The following is a 27470-nucleotide window of genomic DNA, read 5'->3' on the forward strand; positions in this document are numbered from 1 at the left end:
AAAGAATACATAGTAACTGGTTTATGTTCTAAAGCCTTAGCCTCTAGTTCCAGCTTTGTAGGAGCTTGTTGGTCATTAGCCCCTCCAAGATTCACTAGTTCCTGTTGCTTCAAACCATGAACCACGCCATTAAGTTTCATTAATTCTCCACAAATGAGTTTAAGTTGTTCCAATTTCAATTGCAAGGAATAACCATATTCTGTAATTCACCAATACCAAAAGTCATTGAGCCATACACATTATACCTTTTTAATATCCATCTTAAACTTCTAGCCACCACAGACATAACATAGCAGATTAATATTACAGATGGAATATAAGTCATACACTGCCTTATAGTTGCTTCAATAAAAGGAAGCAGTCTCTCAACCCTGGACCAATCATAAAACCAATCAGGTATCAGAAAAGCATAAGGAATAAGAGAGAAATAATAAACCAAACCCATATTTATAAATATTATAAGATGTATTTGAGATAACACCAGCTGTGGTAATATTGTAGAGCAATGAAAAGTAAAACAACTATTTACTACCACTGTAAAAGGTATTCAGACCAAGCAGCAGCTGTTAGAAATGAAGCTGAGTGAAAAACAGGCAGATGGAATCTTCCAGTACTCCCTGCAGCCCAACTGCAGTGGTAGATTCCAGTAGCATGTTCTGAGTGCCTGGAACACAGAATTCTATCCAAGATAACTGTCAATCAGAGTCTACTCCCCTCTGCTAGCAGCACAGATTCTGTGACCTGCTTATGCACAGCCAGAATTTGCTCATAGAATTCTAAGGGACTCAAGATGACAATTCCCCTTCAAATTCAAGTTTTTCCTGGCTCTAGTCTTGGTTCAGCCAACTGAAATAAAATCCTTCTTTTATTTGGGAAAGGCCTAGATGGATGGGAGATGAGAAACACCCACCTAGGGACTTCCCCAGAGCCAGCAAACCACAAACCCTTGGGTTTTTGAAACCAAGTCTATTTTGATAATTGGAGTAAAGGGAAAGGGTAGGAAGGGTCCTAAAACTACAGATCTAGACTCAACCCACCTTCTATGGACCTTGAGAGAGGTACTCCTCATTGCTTCTGTAGGCCCTGCCTAGTCACTCCTTGCTCTTACTTAAAAACCCAAATGTTATCTGACTATCTGCTAATCTAACTATCCAGATTTTCTTTAAGAAAACTAAGGAGACAGGACTCACTCGTAGCCTGAATCCCCTCTTAAGCCTGGGGTTGGCTTCCTGACAACCCAGAATCCCAGGTGACAAACCCTTGGATTACCTTAGCCAAGTGGATCTCTGACTAGTAGCTCTCAGACAGATGAATCTCTGTACTCCAGGGAAAAGGCAAATTCTCCAACTCAGGAATCCCTAACCTTTCCACAAGATTAGTTATTCCCAAGGGATGCCAGAGCAAAGATCCTCCTTCCAGTTCAGTGGAAAGCCAGAATCAGGCTTGACAGTTAAAAACAGTCAAATCCCAAGATCTCCTTCCAGAATCTTTCTCCCCAGGGTGTGTATCCAAATTCTCCTCCTTTCCTCTTAAAGACGATCTATGAATTTTTCTTTATCCCTTATATTCCTACAATTTGTCTACCTAGAAGTATCTAACCTTTCACAAAGGAAAGACCAATAGTTGAAGAATGTCTATAAATAATACTATCAAGTACCAAAAGTTGAACAATCCATAGAGATTGTCTAATAGTGTTGTATGTGGGCAATGTGCTAGGGTCAGAAGGGAAGAGTCAGGACTTCCTTTGAGAAATTTCAGTGCTTCTACCCAAAAGCTCCTCACAAGTGTTTTAAGAACAGTATTTTTCCAGTGCTGATGTTTGGCTCTAAGCCATGACTCATAATTACCAAAGAATTAAAGCTTAGAGTCACCAGATAAACAAATCAAGAGATGAGCAGAAGGCCCTACCACATTACCAAAGAAATCTCATGCACCTAAAGTGGCATTAGGTTTACTATCAGAGAGATCTATTACTGGAAAAGATGCTTGGAACAAGGAGAAGTCAGGATAACCAATCGAAAGCCATCCATTCCAGTGTTGGCCACTCAATGTCAAGAGGCACTTAGGAAGGCCTCTAGGATGTCAGATTCTCCTCTCCAACCTCTTACCCTAGACCTGTAAAGGACTTACAGGCAAATATAGAAAAGACTGCCACAAAATGAGAAGGCTAGATTGGCTACAGCCTGCATGAGTAAAAGAAATACCAGCGTTGATGAAATCACACACCCATTGAAGCAGCAGGATATAAATCAGGAAACTAAGGCTGACAGGAGTTAAGTGGCTTGGCACTACATAGCTAATGAGCATCAGAGGCAAGATTCAGATCTCAGTGCCCCAGATTACTATCTAGCCCTCTGTCCACTACACTGTGACGATGCCTCTCTTTTGACAGAGCAGGCTGCTTTTTGCAAGATAATCTTTCTTCAATAAAATAGCACTGTCACAAATATATTTTTTAAGCTCATCCCAGAAAGGTAGGAGAGATATTTGCTGATGATGGTGAGTGGAATAAGGGAACACTACAAGCTGAGTTGAACAAGAAGTCTTAGGGACAGCTAAGTAGCTCGATGGATTGAGCCACAATCATAGACTTAAGTGGTCCTGGGTTCAAATATGACCTCAGACACTTCCTAGCTGTGTGATCCTGAGCAAGTCACAACCCCTATGGCCTAGTTCTTCTGCCTTGGTACCAATGCACAGTATTGATTATAAGATGGAAGGTAAGGGTTTAAAAAAAAAAAGAAGAAGAAGCCTTACCAGACTGGTGCTCTGAACAGGTTCTTGCCAAGCCTTGTCAGCTGATTCTTCCTGATCTTGTACAGCAGAGGCATTCAACAGAACAGGATTTTCTTGGGTACTCAGTGCTAGTTGGGCCCCACTTGCACTCTTCACTTTATCTGCCATCCTCTGGTTTTCTTTCTCTAACTTGATTTTAGCTAGCTGGGCTTCTAGCATCCAATGTTCCTTTTCCTGCTCCAGTTTAGCAATTTTTTCTAAACTCTGCTGGACCTTAAGAATAAAAAAGATAATAATGATTTGAATCTGAAATGAGAACAAAACTGAATAGTCTATAGATTTTCTCTATGTGAGTAAAGCAAAGCCATTTCAAAGGGCACAAAAATGATTAGAAAACGGTTCAGACTTACTGGACAAACCATTGAAAGATAGCAGAATTTAAACTTTCTTTTCAAATTGCTACTTGATTTCTGCACTTACTAGAAGTTTTTCCATTTATTTTTAAGCCAAAAGGTCACAACCCTTTAAAAGTTGGTTCTAGCCATGCCTGCTTTGTCACATGAAATTTAAATGTTTAAAATATTAACATTTTTTAAAAATATGCATTATCAGCTATGGTTTCATAGCTGTCAAGAGACAACAACTGCCTGTCTCAATACTCTCAAATGCCATTTTCCCATAGGGCCCAAAAGAAAAAAAGCAAGTTCTGAGTTTTCCTCTTTAATATATAATTTTTAGTAGGGAACAAAAACGAAACAGTATATTCAGAAACTGCTTTTAAGAATTAAGCACTGTGCTGTTTGTGTCTGAAATTAATTCTGTTGATTATTTTAAGTCCAACAATTGAACTGACTACAGTAAGGGAAATTAAAATAGAATGTTCTCAAGGAAAAAACCAGACACCTATACAATATATTGCCCCATGTTTTATATGAATTTAATCATGCTAAATTTTAAATATCTTTTTCTTGAACTGTAACAATCTGATATATCACAAAACAGATTTTTGACATATTATTAGTATTGTTTTGTAACAATCTCAGTAATCTTGACTAAAAAAAGTGAACAATTAAAGTTTTCTACTTAATTAAGGTGAAAATGATTCAACATGTCTAAAACCATTTTGTCTCACTACTTGAAAGTCATCTAGTTATACTGCCTGCATAAAGAATCAATAATCAGGGTCAAAGAGTGCTGAAACTATTTAAATAATGTCTTTAAGGTCATCAATTGAATCAAGATATTACTTTAACACCCTAAGCAATATGTTAGGCCCATGACAATTTTTTAAAATGCAATACAAAGTAGAAATCAACAAATATAGTTCATTTAAATATAGTTTCAAACAGTTCATTCCAGAAATACTAATGAATCCTATTTTTCAATGTTATCGATGAAACTGAAAACCAGGCTCTTAAACATATAATCATAAAAGAATGTAATATTAGTAGAGAAAGCTCACAGTTAAAATGTAAATCTTGCATATTTGACATCCATTCAAAAATGATCTTCATATTTAATAATAATAGCTGACATTTCTATAATACCTACTATGTGCCAGGCTGTGTTATAAAATTACTTATTACTTAATATCTTATTTGATCTTCACAACAACCGTGGAAGGTAGATGCTGTTTCTAGTCCTATTTTACAAATGAGAAAACTGAGGCAAACAGAAGTTAAGTGATTTGGCCAGCATCATATAGCTAATGAGTTATCTCAGGTAGGATTTGAATTTGGGTTTTCCTGACTCCAGGCTGGACATTCTATTCACTGTGCCACCTAGCTGCTCCAATATGTACACAGTATTAGATAAATACTCTTTAAAAAATTGTGTGATACAGAAGAACAATAAAACATGGGTCGAGGGGGATATGATTAGGGATGTAGTCTCTAAATGATCATCCTAGTGCAAACATCAACAACATGGAAATAGGTTTTGATCAAGGACACATGTAAAACCCAGTGGAAATGCACGTCAGCTATGAGAAGGGGTGGGGGAAGTGAGGGAAAAAATATGATTCTTGTAACCGAGGAATAATGTTCTAAATTAACTAATTAAATAAAATTTTAAAAATAAAAATAAATTGTGTGATATCAGTATTTTCATTTTTCTATAATTAATATTATCTGAAGTGTCATACCTGTTGTGCAAGACCTTCCCTGCTTTCTGTGGAACTCAAAAGGATGCGGCGGTTGGCTAGGGCTTCCTCATAAGGCACCGACTCCAAACAGGGCTGTAGCAAAGTCATTATCAAAAGGTCAGAGAAGAAAGAAAATAAGTATTTTTTCTAGTCTTTTATCATTCTACATGTCCAAAAAGAAGTACTAAATATTATATGCTTTCAGGTCCACCCATTTTGGGATTGAGAGCAAACCCAACTATCTGTCATACACTTCTTGAAGTAAAAAGTGGCTAATTCATTCATTAATATTTTGTCAAACTTTAATACCAGCTGAATTTTGACCCTGTTCTGATGCACTGCCAAAAAGAAATGTATTGAATCTAAATAATATGGACTGAAAGGATCTTCCTGAAATACTTTTGGAAAGATCATTAAGCACTGGACCTAGAGCCTTGGGTTCTGAATTTGAATTTCAAGTCTATCACTTCCTAGCTGTCAACAATTAATCCTTCTGGGCTTTAGCTTAGCTTCCTTATCTGAGAGGGAGATGGAAAAATGAAAAGAGCATCTGCTAAAAATCTGCCTCTTTTATCTCTTGTATGACCACAGCCAAGTCACTACACCTCCTTGGTTGGATAAGATGGCCCCTTTAAGCTCTACATTGATGATAAGAGGAACTTAACTATGACACTAGGGCAACCCCAAGGTTCTTCTGCTTGTGCTATTCTACACCTCTAAGTGCTCCTCACCAACCTTCTTCAAAGACCTCATATAGGCAACAGCTTTTTGCTTGTACTGTAGCATACACTCTGCCGAGAGAGGACTGATAAATCCACCTGCTGCCTTAGGCCCATAGCTCAGTGAAGCAATGAAGTAGTCAACGTTGTTGTTGAAGAAAGATGCAATCTAAACAAAGGGTGACAAGACAGATTTTGTTTTCAAATAATATATCCAACATATAGGAATATCTTTCAAAAATAAAAAGCTTAAAAGTTGATTAAGACTGGAAACCGAATTCTATTACCCTGACGCAAATCTAAAATGCATTAATTTGAGGTGAATATGCAGGAAGTGATTGATCAAAGAAAAGGGAAAGTGTCCTAAATTCTGGGAGCAGACATGTCACATTTTCAGTCATTTCTATTCTTCATAAATTGATGAAATTCTGCTTTACCAGGCCAAGTGGCTTTCATGACATTATTTCCTTAACTTCAGTTATTGCTTTGAGACTCTTAGTCTTTTAACCTCTACCATTTATATTTAATTTTTAAAAAAATATCATCTTCTGAAGTCAAGCATCAAAGATGTGATGAAAATAGTAAATCTCTACTTTGAAAGTTAAATTTAAGAATGGAAAGGACAAGGTACAGTTTGTTAACTATACCTATAGCTATATGTAAAATCTACATCTATAGGTAATATCTGCTAGATATTGTTATCATCAATCAACATTTGGGAAAAGTTTTACTGATTTTGGTCAGTCTACTGCAAAATTTCCATGATGGAAAAAAGGTGCAATGTGGTCTCTAAAAAAAATATTCATAGGAGATAGCTAGGTGGCTCAGTGGATTAAGAGCCAGGCAAGAGGTCCTGGTTCAAAACTGATCTCAGACAATTCCTAGCTGTGTAACCCTGGGAAAATCACTGAACCTGAACAGCCTAGATCTTTCAACTCTTGCCTTAGAATCAATATTGATTCCAAGACAGTAGGTAGGGGTTTAAAAAAAATTCATGCTTTTGGACAGATCAAAGCTTTTTTTATTTTTCTGTAAGAAACAAATGTTTAACATTTCAAAGCTAATTGTATTAACAGAAAAGCATTAACTATGCTATCTATCTTCAAGTAGCCAGTACAAAGAGTCTAAATGTCAGTTAAGAGCTGATTTTGAACAGTAAACAAATCACACCTTTCCTACAAATGATTTTGAGTGAATTCTAGATAAAATTATATCCAAAGATTTGTATGAAATAATGTACAGGGAAATAAGTAAAATCTAACAAAAATGAAAGGATAACTAAGAGAAAGCTAATCTCAGAGTAAATGAAAAAACAATAACTGTTATGGAGAGCAGGTAATGAGACCTTGCCTTTTCCATGGTAGATATGTGGAAAGCTACTGACTAAGAAAGAATGCTACATACTTTGTCAAAGCTGTGATGGGTGTTTTTGCTTAATAATTTTTGTTATGAAGAAGGGTTAAATCTGGAGGTTTTAGAGGTTTGGGAGGATTTTTCCCAGAGGGGTCTTTTACCTTGTTTCTAAAATCTTTAATCAACTTTTGTCAAATCCAGAAGAGTTTATTTGTTCTTTTCTAGAAATGGTTGTGATGTAAAGATGAGTTTCTACATGTATGTTAAAAATAAGACTAAAAAAAGTTACTTCCAAGAAACCTATGGTATATTTCTAGACATGTAAAGCAAAAGACAAAGTATTTAAGGTTTTCTAGCTCAGGAACCCTACAAAAATCTAAAGATCAAAAATAGTTGCCTCCAATCATGATCATAAGCATTATTTAAATCACATTATTATTAGCTCACTGGAGTTTGGAAAAAGTAAGCTTTGGCAAGAAAATAACTTTATTTCAGAAAACAATTTTTTTTAACCTAACATGATCTACTCTACCTATTTTATTCAGAAATCTAGACATAGAAATTAAGTGTCCATCTGTGAAGTAACCTGTGAGTTTGTTGAAACAGATAAGACTAAAAATCTCTGAAATAACAAATGTTATCCAAAGCTTACAACTCTTAACCATTCTGACATATGGAATACAACAGACTTTATTTTTTAAGTATTTGATAAAAACAATAGTAACTGTAACCACATGAGTTAAGCTCTAATTCTGCCTTGATCAGAACTAAGATACTAGAAGGCAAATGTAAAAAAAAAAATTAAGAAGGGAGACTATGGTGAGACGAAATTAGTTAATACTACTTTTAACAATAACTGACAGCAAATTTGTTGACTAGACTTTACAATTTTCCTATCCCCAATTTTTTTTAATTCAAGAAAATTAGTCCATATGTTATAGAGTTAAAACTGGAATGGAAAAAGGCCATCCAGTCCAAACCCTTCATTAAACAGGAGCCAAATGAGACACACAGAGGTAAACAGTTACCAATATAACTATTGTCATGGTAGCATTAATGATAATAGCTAGCATGTATATAGCATTTTAAGATTTACAAAGCACATTACATATGTTGTCTCATTGGATCTTCACAAGAATTAATGTGGTACTATTGTTATCACCACTTTACTAAATGAGAAAATTGAGACTGAGAGTCATTACAGGACTTGTCCAAGATCCACATAGCTTGTAACTGCCTGTGGCACAATTCCCAGAGGTCTTTTGTCTGTTTTACTACTTAGATGGCAGTATTAGCATTCTGTCACCTAGCTAGATAATAGAACCAGGATCTGACCCATAGTCCTCTATACCGCAATTCTAGTGCTTTTTCTGAAGTACTGTGCTTTTAAGAACAGAGCTTTAATAGGTTCAAAAATAGGAAAAATTACCTTGCCTGCTCCATTTGTTAATGCCACTATGGAAGACAGGATACAGTCATTAGTTGTTATAAGCTTCTGAGTAGCTGTTGGAAGTTCATGCTCTATAGCAGCTTTCTGACTATAGTGTTTGGAAATATCTAAAAGAACAACCAAGTAAAAACATTACTTTTACATGACCTCCATGTCCTGTGTTTATACATATGTGTGTGTATCATAGACAACAATCCTCAAATCATAGGATGTTAGTTCCACTGTTTTATATTTACTCTTACAGCAAAGGAAGTAAAGGAAAGTTAATAGTAAAATAGATCATCTATAGATATTTCTTGTTCATTTGCCTAATTATAATTCCAACCTTCATGAATTTATTTATATCACAAAAAATTCAAGGGAAAACTACTAACCAAAATTAACATATTAGGAGACCTGCTCAGAGAAGCCACCTATTCTCTGGAGAATCTATTAGAAAGCACAGTTTCCTTCCAATTGTATATTGGCCTTGTATGCCCACAACTAGCTAATGAATATCTTCAAGGCTGAAAATGGATTTGCAATCTAATGACTTAGATATCAACTAAATAAACTATTAGACTGTAACAAAAAAGCCAAAACAGTCACACTTTCCTGAAATCTTTTGTTGAATCTTAGTCAGACAGCTACTCCATGTCTCAGCAGACAAAGGATGAACATTTACTGCCAAGAAAGGGTTAGCTATTTCAATCTTTTGCATTAAGATGCTGTTGCCTCTAATCTAAAGACTCTATAACAACTGGTACTAGTATTATTGGATGAAAATGTTGGGGAAAGAGGCTCTTATGTTTCCATGAGTAGAAAAACACACACACAAAAACTTTCTACAGAATGTTAGAAACGGCAACATAATACACAGCAAAGTATGCTAGAAGTCCTGGCTTCAAATCTCACTTCTATCATTTACCAGGTAGGAGTCATTTAATTTCTCTGATCTTTAGTTTCTACAACTGTAGAATAAGATTAAGGATGTCTATCTACTTCAGATGGTTGAAATAAAACCAACTGAGATATATGTACAAATGCTTTAAAATATTTTATACATGGCAGCAAAAACATAATCATTATATGAGGACTGAAAGTAATTCTTCACTAGGATCCACAAAATATAAAAATGTCTAGGGAAAGACCCGCCAACAAAGTAGGAAGAGACACTATGGACAAACTATGGTAAAATATAAACAAGATTTTTTAATAAGTCATATGGTTACTTTATTATAATATAGGGGTAAGTAGGAGGCTACTATTAAACTAAAAGGTTTTATTAAAATTTTGAAAAGACAATTATGTTCATGTTTTCATTATGATGCCTCTGATTAAATGAAAATATAACTGGAATATCATATATTATCCAATCAATTTTCTTTTCACTGAGAGAAGCATGTTGTTCTTATGTGGCTAAGCAAAACTTTATATACAAATTCTTTTTATAAATCTTTAACAATACAACAATTGTCCAATTGTTTTTCATGATATTACCAACTGGCAAAGAAGTGTATATACTATAAGGCTATCTTACCCAAAGTTTGAATTATTTGCCCTAATCAAGTCCAGACATCTCAATTATTTAGGGATTTTTTTTTCTGACAACTTTATATTGGGGGAAAAAACCCAACGCAATCTAGATATAAACTCTTCTATTTCATGTCTAGTAATTTACTTGCTTTTTAGTCTCCTAAAAGAATCAACATTACCAAGTTTCAACATAATATTTAAAATGCACAATATCACATGCTAAAAATTAAGTCTTTAATTTAGTTACAAGTAGGATATATTGTTTTCCAAATTTTGCTTTCATACAAAATCTCTTCTTGCTAAATTTTAGCACAGGTATTCAAACTAAAACAGAAAGGAGAAAGGTTTGAAATAATACTAAGTAGTTTATTTACATAGGGGTTTTTTTGCCTTTGGAAGAACTACTCTAAGATCTCAATGAATCATAATATTTTTTTAAGGTTAGTAAGAAGTCAAGTATCTTTACTTTATCCATTATCCTTTAGGCATGGAAAAAATGCAAAGACTTTAGATAACTTCATTACACTTCTTCCTCTGTCTCTACTGCTATCCCCCTGACTCTCCCCCTTCTGTCTCATAAATCACTGCTCAAATCCTAGTAATCTGCATGGCATACTTAAAATGTTAAAACTGTAACAACACACCTCTTCAGAATTTAGAAGACCCTATACCAGTGCCAGGGTGGGGTCCCCAGAACTGGAGATGTCTTGCCATGAGGTCCCTATAAGGAGAGCAACATAGAACAAATAGCATTTACCTGATCTTTTTATGGTCCTAACTCTTTAGTGTGTGTGAGAGTGAGGAGAAGAGATATTCTCATCATATCCTGTAATGTACCAACATATTAGTAATGACTACTAAATAATCCAAGGCAGTAATGTTGGACTATTTCCAGGAGGTCATACCCAATCTACCCCCAAAATTAGGAAAAAATAAATATTACCCTATAGGTCAAATAGTAATCACCCAGATTCAAATGAAATTTTCAAGTTTTTCTACTAGATTATGTACCATCCCATAAAAGGGTCCCAAAGTTACTCAAATACATGATCTACATTATCCATTGTATGTTATCTATTTACACATGACATAATTAGGTAAGAGCTGCTATTACCTATTAAGGATCTATAATGAGATAATGAATGCAAAAGATCTCTGTAAAGTGTCAAGCACTTGGCAAGTATAATATCATTGCTATTAAACATGTCCAAAGAGATATCAAAAATATACATGAGACACTTCTCCTGTCCTCCACATTATATGTATTTTTAAGTAAATATTATACAGGCTGATAGTGATGAAAATTTTAAACTTCCTCCCCTTTTTATAAGCTAAATGCATTAAATGAATCCTACTTAAGTACATACTTCATACATAATAGAATATGTGATATGGTAATAAAAAGTTCAGAAGGACTTAAACTTCTGCTTTCTCAAAAATTTTTGGAATTTGAGATTCAATAAGAAAATATTTTATACAAGATGCCAAAACTGACCATATGAATAATATGGAGAACACTGGTAAAATTCACACACTTTTCCTATATGCATTTCAGCAACTTGATTAGTTTTAGAAATAAAACAGATGTTAAGAAGAGACAGTCAGTGAACTATGCACTTAAATACAAGCCAAATGCTAGTATGTGTTTAAACTGTTTAAGTACTGACAGTGTGCTGATAGCAAGAATTTCACATTTATTTGCATTCACTTTTGAACCTCACCTTTCATGACATCATGAAATTCTTGAAGAATGGTAGCAATATGTGTTAATACTGAATTGTAATTTGCTCGAAGTAGTCCATCTGGCTTTGTACCTGAAATATCAAAATTCACAAGTCTAAATATTTTTGCAATATACTCTCCTTGAAAAATTAAATACAATCCATCACCACCACCTGGTTTTAGAAAATTGAAGATAGAAGATCACAAACAACATATGCTGTATACTGCAGGTGTTTACTGAAATCATAGCATGAACATTAAAAATAAATCAACATCATCAAAATATACAGAACAAATTTTGTCCTTTCAAAGAGTACACGAAGAATTTTTAAAATGCTTCAAGTTGCATTTAAGCACAATGATTTGTACAAAATATCCCCTATTAATTGGCTACAACTTGGTAGAATGAATAAAACTTTGAATCTCCAAAAATGCTGTGATATTTAAGAAAAAAATAAATCATTAAGAGAAAGTATATCTTTCATATACCCTTTTCCAAATGTGTCCTTTGCTTATGCTTACCTCATAACCACTGGTACTTTCTAGTAACTCTTTTTTTCTGCTTATACTCACTGACTACACATTTTAATATTTATTTCAATATTTCAATATTTATTCAATACTACTAAATACTTGTGATAATTAAACATCCTAGTACCAGGGAAGCTACAAAGCTCTTGAAAGCATCATAACTAACTACACATTCAATCACTGGGGAGGGGGAGGAGCTTTTAAAAATAAAGCAGAGAAAGGAATAAATTATAATTATGCTACCAAAGATGATCTTATTCAGTAGAAAGTTGATTTGAATTCCTAAGGCTTGTTCTCCTCCACTTAAGACATCAGGAGTCTTTGTTCAACTTTTTCTAAGGCCTGTCTAAGAAGATTAAGTTTTTCCATTTGAACCAATAAGAGTCAAAACAAACTTACTTGGCAATGCAAGAAGAGCAATATAAGTCTGGAGCTTCTCAAACACAGCAGTCATCTTTTTCACATCACTGTATAATTCTAGATTTCTGGCTCTTAATGCAGATGTGCAAACAGAAGATTCACATTCTTCCTCCAAACTAGGAATAGGTAAATTTTTTAAAGTGAGCACCCTGAAAGATTTTTAACTAACCATAGTTTCTTACTCCCTAGATTCTGAGTTATACACTAAACAGAAAATAAATGTGCTAATATGATTCCCCTTGGCCTCTGTGCAAATAAGAGTGATTTAACAGAAATAAGAATTCAGTCTTATTAAAGTTCTCATTTTTCCCAATGATACACAAAACTGCTGCCTCCTCTTTTGCTGTATCTATGAATGAACTACTGAGACCAGGAATAAAGGCATATTCATCAATTACCTTACTATCCTGAAGCCAATGCTTTACATTACCAAAAAGACACAATTATTTACTCCCTGGGATTCTCTCCTGAAGTAGTACTGGCTCTCCCTAACAAAAAAGGACCCCACAAAAGTACTCTGGTATAAAAAAAGATTACTTTACAGACAATTCCTAAAGGAAATTCAACAAAGCAACAGCAGAAACTATTGTCACAGATAATATGTCATTAAAAAACTAGCATCAATGGAAAATGAGCATTTCACAAGTCATCACATCTTTCAAGAAAATAGCTGTGGAAAAAGGTAGATCCACATTCTTTTACTTAAAATTAACTCCCAACACTCATAAAATGTTCACAAACTGAAAAAAATTTAGAGCAGAAAAAAAAGTGGAACCTTTTATCATAGCTAGAAAGATCTGGATATTATCCTCAGAAGGACTTCTTAGGAATTCTTCCTATTTTCCCCCCTCATGACTTAACTATAACTTTATTTAAATTTCAGATGTATTTAATCTAATTTTTACCTAATTGTTGTACTATTAGGGGTTTTTTCCCAATTAATTCACCTGAATAAATATGATAAAAGTTTACTTAAAATGGTGTCTTTTTAGATAAGTCTGACATTTTATGAAGGACAATCTAGGGAAAAAAAAAAGAACCTGAGCTCAAGTAAAGACTTTTCTAGTCAGTAAGTTCACTTTTATAAAGAGTTTCTAAAGCAGATTTCTTGAGCATAAGATAAGTAAGGTACATAACAAAATGGAAATAAAAGAACAGTACTGTGCTATTTTATGTATCAGTCAAGTTTTAAATTCAGTTATGGTTTAAATATAAGTTCAAGTTTCAGGGGGCAGCTAGGTGGCTCAGTGTATATATAGAGTGCTAGGCATGAAGATAGGAGGTCCTAGGTTCAAATCTAATCTCCAACACTTTCTGTGTGACCCTGGGCAAGTCACTTAACAGCAGTTGCCTAGCTCTTACCCATTCTTTTGCCTTGGAACTAATACTGAGCATAGATTCTAAGACAGAGGGCAAGGATTTTTTTTTTAATAAATAAGTTCAAGCTTTCTGAAATGTTTGGGAAAAGTCAAATTTCAAAGATATCATTCTATTGTACTTCAGTAAGATCAAAACAAGTAGTTATGGTTGCCACCAACCAGTAGTGAGCTCACAAGATGGAGGCTCAGCTTGTATCTGTTTATATGTCGTGCATGTGATAATAAATCAAATGCCACAGAATCTTTTGGGGACACATCACTGGAATTTTCAGAAAGTTACTTACTGCAATGGAAAAGAAATGACTTCTCAGTGTTCCCCCCAGTTATTTTAATGCTGGTCAAGTTCATAAAACTGAAGTTTTAGAAGGAAAAACAAATATATGGATGATATAATATAAAGAGCATGAAATTTTCTTCAAAAACCAGTTATACTTACAGAGACCCAGAAATAGCTTAAGGTGTGTTGGCTATCTCAGAGTCTTAGACTGAACTGTAAACGATTCAGATGATCAGAGAGTAATCTCAGAAAATAAGAGTATGTGTTGGTTTTAATGAAAAGTCTAAACATGGAGTCCTACCAGCAGAGTCATTAAGTCCCTCAGACCAGACTATTTTATCTATGACTTGTCTGCGGTAGGCAAGCATCAAGATAAAGAGTTTGGCTCAAGACACTATGCTACATACAGTTATGATGCTGAAGGAGAATTCTCGGTAACAATGCAGTGATTTCAAACTTAACGAGGGCACACTGGAAGAAATGTGTAAGGCTCTAGCTTCCATTTTATTTTATAGTTAGCAAGTTAGTTGAAAGGATAGCCATTCTAGACTCCCAGCTCCTGAATAATCTATCTCCTAGTCAGCAAGTCAGAGAAAAAGCCAACATTCCTCTATGAAAGAAGGAGTTAATCCAAAGACAGTGATTTACTTTTGTGGCTTGATATGCTTTGAATCAACTGAGATACGTTTTTATACTGTATATCTCTTGTGAGATAGTACACATAATGTTGATATATTTTATGTCTACCTAAACAAAGCATTCTTTTTATAGAAGTTGGTATAAATTGACATTTTTATACTAACATAACTTTAAAAGTTCCTGGAGTTTTCCCATATAGCTGGTTTAGCTTTTGTTTGAAGAAAAAAAGCCTTTAAAAATTTTAATATTTACTTCAAATTAGTGTTCATTCTTTTATATCTTTATCTCATATCTTATTTTTTTAAATCCTTGTTTTCTATAAGACTGTCTCTAAAATCGTGGTTGCACAGATATGCAGCCTGGCTCAAGTGGGGTGAAGGTAGGGGTGGAGTAGATTAAGGTAAAGGTCTCCTCTTGTAGTCTCAAGGCAAGCCCCCACCTAGGTTTTTATTTTTAGGCTTTTTTTGGTGTGTGGTAGTGGGGAGTGGGGCAAGGGAGGCCAGGGAGCTCTGAGGGACAGGAACAGAGAGAGTGAACAGTACCAAACAGTAAAGTTAGCATAAGTATTTTTTTCTTTCAGAATTTCTTACATAAAGTCAAACTTGTGTAATGCAAATTTAAGTAAAGTGAGAATTGTCTGTATATGTTTAAAGGGGCCTAACTAGTAAAATCTCATGGTTATCTCTTCTTGTACTTCATGCCTGGGGACTACTGTAGCTCTCTTTTGGAGGATAGAATGGTGAAAGTCATGCACTTTGTCACTATTGTCACAAACAAGAAAAGGTGAACCACTTACTACTGTTAAGTCAACTTTGCCTCTTGCCTTAACATTCATATATCTCACTTTTTTCTTTCAAAAGTTCTTCTAATTTCCTTCTTCTTAAAGAAATGGGAAGATGTGATCTAGCCTAATATTAAACCTTATAGATATTCTCTTTTGGGAACACTAGCCAAAAGCACAGAAAGAAGAAAAAATATCTCTCAACTACTTACCCTTACACTATTAAGCTATTATTTCCCTCCAGAAACTCTCAAAGATTAATCACAAATAGAGAAAATCCCCACTAAAAACTGAAGTTCAGAAATATATTTGAAAATGCTGGTGTTTTTTAACCCAATTCTGTGCAATGAGAATTTACCACTGAATAAACAAATGGTTTGTGCCAAAATACAACTTGAGTATTAGCTAAACACTAGGGTTTGAAATTGTTCCTTTCATTAAAAAAAAAAAAGCAAGTTCTTAGTTCAAATGTTAAATAATTACACCTCAGTGAAACTTAATTTGGGGGAAGAAAAATGAAACATTTATTTTAAATCACAATTTACTATTTCCAAAATATCTTGTTATAAGCATTAATTCCAAGATTCAAGGATCATTCACAAGAAAACTTTTTTAAATTTAAGAATAACCTAGCCCTTACTTTTTAATTTCTTTTAAAAATAGATATTAGGGGAAAATATTTATACCTAAAATCTACTATTTCTATCACAAATAATACAACGCTAAAGACCTATATCTAAAATAAGCTATATTTTCTCACTAAAGCATAAGAAAAGCCACATCTAAATATTTTCTAAATTGTAATTTGTAGTATGTGAACCATTATTCCATTTCTACAATGCTCCAGCCTTGTTATTTCTTGGTAATTCAATGACAACACTTACATATCTTAAGGTGAGGAGAAGAGCTAGGCATATTGGAATTTTGGAATTCTCAACAATTTTTGACAAAGTCATAAATAGTGTTAGCACTAAGGAAGATGAGAATGCTTGCTGTTTTCACATGGGGGAAAAAAAAAGAGTTCTATAAAGCATTAGCTTTATTAATGTTAGTATAGGACAAAGTTTCCATTTTTTTCAGTCTTCCCCTCCCCTCTCTTCTCCTTAAAGGCTAAGACCAAAGACAATATTAGAGAAGAATTATGATTTGTAGAAAAAAGGGAAAGGGTGTGCCAAGTCCAGATTTTGATATTTCAAGTTTTAGTTAGAAGCCAGGACAAGCAAATTTCCTGTCATTCATATTATTTTTCCACTCCTACTCAAAATGTTTTTAATTGAATCTTTACAGTCACTAAAGGAAGACTTCTATAAAGATTTGAATGGATTAATATAAATTGAATTTATTTCTCATTATTAAAAAATAAACTATAAAAGTGATACCATTTCAAAGAAATATTAGCCAAGTATATAAAAATATTTTAAATTATGCAAATTCTCCAATATCTTAAATGTTCTGGAAAAGAGCACTATATGTAAATCTAAGGAATTACTATTTTAAAATTAATACTAGTTTACTAATTTATCAAAATTATACCCAAAATATCTATTTATAAATTCCAATTTTAAAATAGGGATTTACAAAGAATATTTACACATAAGTTTTACCTGTAACAACATAAAGACTTGGCTTAATAGGGCTACATAAATATATAAATGCACCAAAACACCAGAAAGTAATAAAGAGAAACTATTTTTCATAAATGGATTGTTTAAGAATAATAATAGTGTTTAAATTTTTTTCTATGTATCACAATCCACTGGAGAAATAGCTCATGACTTTGTACCAAATTTACTCAGAAATTTAAGTTTTATCTGGAAACTAACCTGACTTCAAATCCTTGCCCTTGTCAAGTTACACCTCAAGGATTAAATTTCCTCCTATGTAAAATGAGGATGTTTGAGCTAAATATTTCAGAGTTGTTTGTGAGGAAAGACCTCACGAAATATAAAGCACTCCTTTTTTTCCCAATAAAAATTCAAACCTGGAGTAGATCAACCAAGTTCAGATATGACATTAGACGAACATTTTCTATTTTAATGATATTCTGAGGAGACCAGGCTACAATAGGCAATTCACAGAGTTAACTGACCTCAAGGGAAAAGTACCTTTTTAACTGATAAGGAAGAATCTTCCTAAGAAAAGATACATAGCAGGTTAAATGCTCTGAAAAAGTTTTCAATTGTACAGTTGTCTCCTAGAAAAGAAAAATAATCCTCAGGTCAATAGCTTTATTTTCACAACGAGCTCCCATTCCCCAAAATAATAAACGGAACTAAATTACCAGGACTGTCACAGTATCCTCAGTAATGCTCTCAAACAAACGAAGCATTCCTTCCTCAAGAGGGCGAACATAGGATGCATTTTCATGAAGGTACTGTGAAAACTGCAGAAAACAAACAGAAAGGCCAAACAAACAGAAAGGCCCAGGAGCTAAGGTTACTGAAAAGAACAAATGTTAACAAGTTCACAAGTGAGTTTCCTTAGCTGTATAACAAATTCTCTAAGAAAATTTTGGGATGAATATATATCCTTGAAAGGAAATCCACGTTTTAAAATCAGAAGTGCTATACCCTGCACACACCCCATCCCCACCCCAAGCCACCTCTAATTGCAAAATCCCCCAACTTTCACCTTCTATTCAAGGCAAGGATGGGCAACAGTGATAAAGGCACCAAAGGAAGCTTCTATATCTTTTATTTGCAAAGTATGAGGGTTAAGATTTTACTGAGAAATTTTCTGCTCCAAGGAAAGATTAGTTGGGAGGTTGGTTACTAACTCACATCCCTTTTAATTCTAAGATTCTAGGAAAGTAGAGATTCATTGCAAATTGGGTCCCAAAACAGACCTCCACTCTTTCCTTACAGGTACCATATAAAAATGAAAAACATAAAAGGAAAGGGCAGGAGGGGAAGTTAGGTAAATAATTAATCAATGTGCCAGTGAGTCAATGTATCAGCATATCTCCCTCTTATTTAAAAACTATAACAGATGACTATATTCAGTAGTCATTCAGTAGCTAGCTATCATTTCCACTCCATTCTGGAAATTCAAATATTGTCCACAATTTCATCATTTTGACATTTGGCAGAGAAAATATCTTTAAAATAAGAATGTAAAGTCAATAGCACTTTGTAAAACTTACAGGCATTTCCTGCCCACATCCCAGTGCAAGTATTATTATCCCCACTTTATAGAGGGGAAGATAGCATCAGAGTAAAAAGCCCCCACTACTGAAGCTGGCCCAATCTATATTCCACCACATTATCTCTTTAATGTCAGGCTTTTTCTTATGTTGTACCTTTCGTTTTGACTACATCTGTTATTACAGAAGTGAAGAGACCAATGTTGATATTCTGAGAATTCATAAACCAATTTAGATTATTTTTTAATATTTTAAAAGAAGCAAGAACTATTAAAAGGAATAAAAAATATCACATAATCCAGTAGGAATGGTCTGGGATTTGAAAAAGAACTAATGACAATAAAAAGGATTGAGAGATGTTTTAAAAGTTTAAAAGTTATATTGAGGAAACTAACAGAACAAAAGAGATGGTGTTGAGCAGGAAGAGATAAGATAATAGATATATGAGAAAAGAACTTCCCATTTCTTATTTTGCTTCCATTTATCCTACTGACTAGAATAACTTTTAGACTGCAAACAAGAGAACAAAAAAATCTATGAGACGGTTAACCAAAATAAGAGGGATAGGGAAAGAATTTAATTTCCCTTTGATGACTACATATCAACTAGCTCGGATAAACTATATCTTATTAACATTATTGCTACTACTATTGAAAACTGTCATTAGTCATTAGAGCATTGGAAAGAAGTTACAAGGAGGCAAATTAAGCTATCTATTAGGAAAAACCTAAAACTTTGAGCTTTCCAAAAGTGGAATGGACTGCACTGTAGTCTAGTGGGCTCTCTGGTCAATGAAGATCTTCAAGCAAATGAAGCATGGATTACCCCTTGATGGTGTGCCAAATGTGGACTCATTTACATAAGGACTGTCTGAGAAGTTTTCTGAGGCCTTTCCCAATTCTAAGATTCTACAATTCTCTCAGGCCACACTACATGTCTAAAGGTAAAATCTTGTGAGGAATACAGATAATATGATATAGATATTTTTTATAATTCTTCTGAGCTCATTACTCCTGAGGTGGTCTACTCTACTTTTGCAAAACTCTGGGAAATCTTTCTTCATATAAAGCCAAAATTACCTCTTTACAATTCTCACCCCTGGGGCCACCGTAACAAGTCTAGTCTCTCTCCCAAAGTTCTTCAAATATTTTAAAATACCTATTGTATCTCCTCTAAGGCTGTTTTCTCCAGGCAACTAGTTCCTCCAACCAGTCCATATATGGCATTAATATCATTATCCTAGTCACCTTCCTCTAAAGAAACTAGCTTATCAGTAATCTTCCTGAAGTATTTCACTCAGAACTGAAGATGGATTACTAGGTATCTTCTTTTTTTTTAACCCTTACCTTCAGTCTTAGAATCAATACTATGTATTAGTTCCAAGACAGAAGAGCAACATGATCTGAGCAATTGGGGTGAAGTGATTTGCCCAGCCACCCACTAGGAAGTATGTGCCCAAATCTGAACCCAGGACCTCCCATCTCTGGGCCAGGTTCTCAATCCACTCTGCCACCTAGTTAAGACAGCCAAAAATTATATTAGCTTTCTCAATCCCCAAATATATCCCACTATTGGCTCATAATGAAATTACAATCCACTAAAACCTCTGCCAACTACTCCCATCCAATGATTCCTTTTCTTCAAATTCATAGCATTTTTTCACATTATTCTTTAACAATTAAACATGAACTACCTTGTGACATTTCTTACATTGAACCTTGTGTTGTTATTTAATTTGACATGTTTATGGCTTCTTGTCCAAGTAGAATGTAAGCTTTGGAGGCCTAAGGCTCCTCCCACTCTCCTCAGCACCTAGCACCATACCTTACATATAGAAGGCACTTAATAAATATTGGTTAAACTAAATCATTCATAACAAGTACTAAATATCTGCTGATTAAGTGTTTGAAGAATAAAATTTCTTGTTTAGTTGACACCCAAAAAAATGTATGAAGCTAAAAAAGTATGGAGTCAAATTTACCTTCTGATTTAATGGCGATATAGTATCAATGGCAGAATCAATGGGGAAAATCTGGACTCTTTGTTCTGTGTAGGTATGAAAGTTCAGAAGAGCTGTCACAAGATCCTGAATAAAAGCCAAGGCTTGTCCAGCAATATCTCGCATCTTCAGCTTTATAGTTACAAAAACATAGTTAAAATTGGAGCATAATGTTGCAACTACCAAACTTTCATTCCATAATACTCTTGAAGTTGTTTACACTTTTAAAACAATCTTAACATTTCTAAATAAATGATTCCTTAATTTAAACTGAAGTCTCCCACTCTACTGATAATATTCATGCCTAATTAGAGCAATATGAAAAATTAACAAACACATCCCTTTCACTTAATTGAAATTTGTATTACAACTTATTATGTTTCACATGTTATATTAACCCATTGGATATTCTGCTTACCTAAATAATGATATGCTTTAAGAACTATAAAGACTTTATTATTTCATGCAAGATTATAAAAAAAATATTTTTTAAATGGGCCTTGCTTCTGATGGCTGTCAGCAACAATAGAGAGCAAAATTCAGGAGAGATATATCAGAAATAAAAATAAGACAAACCTTCTGGTTGAACACCCTTCAATGAGATCAACCAACTAATTCTGTGGTGGTGAATCTATGGCACATATGCCAGAGATGGCATTCCTAGACCTCTCTGTGGGCACACATGCCAAGGACCCAGTGCTTCCTCCCCTGCAGCACAGAGTTTGCCAAGTTCCTAACTAGAAAGCCAGAGGAAGTTATAGTTGGGCCACTCCCCTTCCCCTGGCCCCAATAAGATTTAGTAAATCAGTATCTTCCAGAGAGCATCCCTTACAGATCAAGACTGTGCCACCCCATTCAGAATACAATGGCTTTTTAATTACCAGGCCTGAATAAGACAGGAACAATCAGTGTCTTTACTATTCAAAGTATTTTGGGGATTTGGGGATGTTTCTTTTGAGACTGCACTTTAAAAATATTCAAAACTATAATCTAGTAATGTCAGAATAATTTTTATGAAATAGAAGCTAGGCTAATAGCCTCTTCAGCTCCCTTTTCACAGTTTCTTTCACAAGCAAACTTAGGCTGCTTTAATTTGCATTCTTCTTTCCCTCACTTCTTATTAGACTGTTCAATTTGCATTCAAAGGGGTGCCAGACAGAGAAAACAAGCAAGCCAAGCAGCTCTGGAAAACACAATAGTGGTTTGTCAATCTCCCAATCAGCTTTTCATCCATATTTAAACCTGACTTCAACCCTAGACCATTTGCTAAAAAGGTTAATTTAGATGATACTGGCTTCAGGAAGGCTGGACCTTGATGGGGTGAATATCAAGGTGATGTCATTTAACCTGAGGGTTATATTTTCCTATAAATAATAATATAAAAATAAATAAGGGGTTTTCCAATAAGCTAGGGCTTTTTTACTTTTTTTCTTTCCTCCTAGGTTTGAGGGGATGATAGCAGAGTTCTTGGGCCTCTTACCTCTCCCTCTCCCCAAGCCTGACTACATCACCCACCCACCCACCTCCCTGCTCAGCAGTCCAATAGGAGTGTTTCTTCCATCCCCTGGGTGGAGTAAGGGGGGAGGGACGGTGGGGAAGGAGTCCCTCATACACTGGGGGGTGGGCTGGGGGGAGACACCCTGGCCATGGAGATAATACTTAGTATGGGGGTGGAGCCTGCCACTCCATCTCTAAAAGGTTCTCATTCATTGAACTAATTCTTTGGTCTTTTTATAGCTTAGGAGCAGGTAGGTGGCTCAGTGGATTGAGAGCCAGGCCTAAAGCTGGATTCAATCTGGCCTTCCTTAGCTGTGTGACCCTGGGCAAGTCACTTAACTCCCATTACTTAACCCTTACCACTCTTCTGCATTGGAACCATTACAGAGTTTTGATTCTAAGATGGAAGATAAAAATTTTTTAAAAGATTAAGATAAAAAATTAAAAAGGGAAGCAATGAAAAAGAAAAAAATTTAGTTTATATTTTACCTGATGTCTTCTATTGTGTAGAGGAACATTCAGAGCATTATACTGACTAAATTCTAGAAGACAAGAAGAGTTAAAAATACAGCATAAGATATCATTTTACATAAAACAGCAAAGAAATAGCCTAACTCCAAAATAATGACAGTTCTACAATACAAGAGAATTTAATGCTGCCAAAATCTATTTGTATGATATAAATCAAATCTTTGGACACAAACAAGCAAAGAAAGAACAAAAAATGGCCACAATTAGTCTTCTATCAATATAGAATACAACTATTAAGCCAGACATGACCCAAGAATAAATTTGAAAAACTGTATGATACATACTTGTGTCATTAAAAGGTACTTTTTCACTGATGATAGACAAGGATTCTTCTAATCTACTTGACAAATCTTCATGAAGGTTACTTAACTGAAGTTGACTATAATAAAAAAAATAATATTATGAATCAAACTCTAAACCATATATTTATATAGAACAACTGCAGGTTATCTCATTTTCAAATAGCCATATCTTAGATTTGCAATAAAGCATGAAGAACTGTAGGGTTTTGGATGAATAAAAGACCAGAAAAATACTTAAATCACATAAGGATGTTAGACTCTTAGTGAAAGACTTTAAGAGTAGGGATTGGCAGTTAGGTGTCCTAGTGGACAGAGAGCCAGACCATGAGTCAGGAGGACCTGGGTTCTAATCTGGCCTCAGATACTTCCTAGCTATATGACCTTGGAGAAGTCACTTAACCCCATTTCCCTAACTCCTGGTCCTCTGTCTTAAGAGTTGTTACTAAAACAGAAAAAAAGGTTTAAAAAAAGGCTATTGTTACATCTCATTCATCACTCAATTTATTTCTCCGAACTTAGACATAATTCATGTTTGCTTTCAAAATCATAAATTTTCTCCCTATGCTATATACTCAGTTAAAGTAAAAAGGAAATAAAGAGATACTGCATAATCGGATCTCAGAAAAAAAGTCGTTCATTAGTTTTTTTTTTTCACTTTAAACATTATTTTATTTGGTCATTTCCAAACATTATTCATTGGAAACAAAGATCATTTTCTTTTCCTTACCCCCACCCCCTTCCCACCACCTCTCCCATAGCCGATGCACGATTCCACTGGGTATCACATGTGTTCTTGGTTCGAACCCATTTCCATGTTGTTGGTATTTGCATTAGAGTGTTCATTTAGAGTCTCTCCTCAGACATATCCCCTTACCCCCTGTAGTCAAGCAGTTGCTTTTCCTCGTTGTTTTTACTCCCATACTTTATCCTCTGCTTGTGGATAGTGTTTTTAGATCCCTGCAGATTGTTCAGGGATATTGCATTGACACTAATGGAGAAGTCCATCACCTTCGATTGTACCACAATGTATCAGTCTCTGTGCACAATGTTTTCCTGGTTCTGCTCCTTTCGCTCTGCATCACTTCCTGGAGGTTGTTCCAGTCTCCATGGAATTCCTCCACTTTATTATTCCTTTTAGCACAACAGTATTCCAGCACCAACATATACCACAATTTGCTCAGCCATTCCCCAATGGAAGGGCATCCCCTCATTTTCCAATTTTTGGCCACCACAAAGAGCGCAGCTATGAATATTCTTGAACAAGTCTTTTTACTTATTATCTCTTTGGGGTACAAACCCAGCAGTGCTATAGCTGGATCAAAGGGCAGACAGTCTTTTATCACCCTTTGGGCATAGTTCCAAATTGCTCTCCAGAATGGCTGGATCAATTCACAACTCCACCAGCAATGAATTAATGTCCCTACTTTGCCACATCCCCTCCAGCATTCATTACTTTCCTTTGCTGTCATGTTAGCCAATCTGCTAGGTGTGAGGTGATACCTCAGAGTTGTTTTGATTTGCATCTCTCTGATTATAAGAGATGTAGAGTACTTTTTCATGTGCTTATTAATAGTTTTGATCTCTTTATCTGAAAACTGCCTGTTCATGTCCCTTGCCCATTTATCAATTGGAGAATGGCTTGATTTTTTGTACAATTGATGTAGCTCTTTGTAAATTTGAGTAATTAAACCTTTGTCAGAGGTTTTTATGAAGATTGTTTCCCAATTTGTTGCTTCCCTTCTGATTTTAGTTACATTGGTTTTGCTTGTACAAAACCTTTTTAATTTGATGTATTCCAGATTATTTATTTTGCATTTTGTGACTCTTTCTAAGTCTTGCTTGGTTTTAAAGCCTCTCCCTTCCCAAAGGTCTGACATGTATACTATTCTGTGTTCGCCTAATTTTCTTATAGTTTCCTTCTTTATGCTCAAGTCATTCACCTATTCTGAATTTATCTTGGTGTAGGGTGTGAGGTGTTGATCTAAACCTAATCTTTCCCACACTGTCCTCCAATTTTCCCAGCAGTTTTTGTGAAATAGTAGATTTTTGTCCCAAAAGCTGGGATCTTTGGATTTGTCATATACTGTCTTGCTGAGATCACTTACCCCAAGTCTATTTCACTGATCCTCCTTTCTGTCTCTTAGCCAGTACCAAATTGTTTTGATGACCGCTGCTTTATAATATAGCCTGAGTTCGGGGACTGCAAGGCCCCCTTCCTTTGTATTTTTTTTTCATTATTTCCCTGGATATCCTTGATCCTTTGTTCTTCCAAATGATCTTTGTTATGGTTTTTTCTAGATCAGTAAAAAAAATTTTTTGGAAGTTCCATGGGTATGGCACTAAATAGATAGATGAGTTTGGGTAGGATGGTCATTTTTATTATATTGGCTAGTCCTACCCATGAACAGTTAATGTTTTTCCAATTGTTCAAGTCTAGTTTTAGTTGTGTGGAGAGTGTTTTGTAGTTGTGTTCATAAAGTTCCTGTGTTTGTCTCAGGAGATAGATTCCTAAGTATTTTATTTTGTCTAAGGTAATTTTGAATGGGATTTCTCTTTCTAGTTCTTGCTGCTGAGCTGTGTTGGAAATATATAGAAATGCTGATGACTTATGCGGGTTTATTTTGTATCCTGCAACTTTACTAAAGTTGTTGATTATTTCAATTAGCTTTTTGGTTGAATCTCTAGGATTCTTTAAGTAGACCATCATGTCATCCACAAAGAGTGATAACTTGGTCTCCTCATTGCCAATTTTAATGCCTTCAATTTCTTTTTCTTCTCTAATTGCTACTGCTAGTGTTTCTAGTACAATGTCAAATAATAGGGGTGATAATGGGCATCCTTGTTTCACTCCTGATCTTAATGGGAATGCATCTAGTTTATCCCCATTGCAGATGATATTAGCTGATGGTTCTAGATATATACTGTTCATTATTTTTAGGAACGACCCTTCTATTCCTATGCTTTCTAGTGTTTTTAATAGGAACAGGTATTGTATTTTATCAAAGGCTTTTTCTGCATCTATTGAAATAATCATGTGATTTTTGTTGGTTTGCTTGTTGATATGGTCAATTATGTGGATGGTTTTCCTAATATTGAACCAGCCCTGCATCCCTGGTATAAATCCTACTTGATCATGGTGGATGACTCTTCTGATCACTTGCTGGAGTCTTTTTGCTAGTATCCTATTTAAGATTTTTGCATCTATATGCATTAGGGAGATTGGTCTATAATTTTCTTTCTCTGTTTTTGGCCTGCCTGGTTTTGGAATTAGTACCATGTTTGTGTCATAAAAGGAATTTGGTAGAACTCCCTCTTTGCTTATTATGTCAAATAGTTTGTATAATATTGGGGTTAGTTGTTCTTTGAATGTTTGATAGAATTCACTGGTGAATCCATCAGGCCCTGGGGATTTTTTCTTAGGAAGTTCTTTGATGGCCTGTTGGATTTCATTTTCTGATATGGGATTATTTAAGAAATCTATTTCTTCTTCTGTTAGTCTAGGCAATTTATATTTTTGTAAATATTCTTCCATATCACCTAGATTGGTATATTTATTGCCATATAGTTGGGCAAAGTAGTTTTTAATGATTGCCTTAATTTCCTCTTCATTGGAGGTGAGGTCCAACTTTTCATCCTTGATGCCGTTAATTTGCCTTTCTTCTTTCCTTTTTTTAATTAGATTGGCCAGTACTTTGTCTATTTTGTCTGTTTTTTCAAAGTACCAGCTTCTAGTCTTGTTTATTAGCTCAATAGTTCTATCACTTTCGATTTTATTAATTTCTCCCTTAATTTTAAGGATCTCTAGTTTAGTTTTCTTCTGAGGGTTTTTAATTTGTTCGTTCTCAAGTTTTTTGATTTGCATTTCCAATTCATTGATCTCTGCCCTCCCTAATTTGTTAATATATGCACTCATGGATATGAATTTTCCTCTTAAGTACTGCTTTGGCTGCATCCCATAAGGTTTGGAAGGATGTCTCACCATTGTCATTTTCCTCAATGAAATTATTAATTGTTTCTATGATTTCTTCTCTAACTAACCAATTTTGGAGTATCTTATTTAATTTCCAGTTAATTTTTGATTTGGCTCTCCATGTACCCTTTCTGATCAATATTTTTATTGCTTTATGATCTGAAAAGGTTGCATTTATTATTTCTGCTTTTCTGCATTTGAGTGCCATATTTCTGTGACCTAGTGCATGATCTATTTTTGTGAATGTGCCATGTGGTGCTGAGAAGAAGGTGAATTCCTTTTTGTCCCTATTTATTTTTCTTCATATGTCTATTAACTCTAATTTTTCTAAGATTTCATTCACCTCTTTTACCTCTTTCTTATT

At 34.6% G+C, this 27470-nt stretch overlaps 1 protein-coding gene across 2 annotated transcripts in view; it reads right to left on the bottom strand.

Annotated features, from left to right (window-relative positions):
• Positions 1-27470, bottom strand: part of PPP1R21 (protein phosphatase 1 regulatory subunit 21) — a 122069-nt gene that overhangs the window by 44597 nt on the left and 50002 nt on the right. For both annotated transcript variants that reach the window (XM_007476847.3, XM_056818723.1), the window contains exons 7-17: positions 23119-23213; positions 22793-22845; positions 20789-20938; positions 17947-18048; positions 17771-17859; positions 12569-12705; positions 11638-11730; positions 8381-8508; positions 5615-5767; positions 4880-4972; positions 2758-3009 (exon numbers count right to left, since the gene is read on the bottom strand). In XM_007476847.3, coding sequence (XP_007476909.1) covers positions 2758-3009; positions 4880-4972; positions 5615-5767; positions 8381-8508; positions 11638-11730; positions 12569-12705; positions 17771-17859; positions 17947-18048; positions 20789-20938; positions 22793-22845; positions 23119-23213 — 1345 coding nt within the window. The remainder of the gene's footprint in view (positions 1-2757; positions 3010-4879; positions 4973-5614; positions 5768-8380; positions 8509-11637; positions 11731-12568; positions 12706-17770; positions 17860-17946; positions 18049-20788; positions 20939-22792; positions 22846-23118; positions 23214-27470) is intronic.

This window comes from Monodelphis domestica, chromosome 1, assembly GCF_027887165.1.
Source record: "Monodelphis domestica isolate mMonDom1 chromosome 1, mMonDom1.pri, whole genome shotgun sequence".
In the NCBI taxonomy this organism is placed as follows: Eukaryota; Metazoa; Chordata; class Mammalia; order Didelphimorphia; family Didelphidae; genus Monodelphis; species Monodelphis domestica.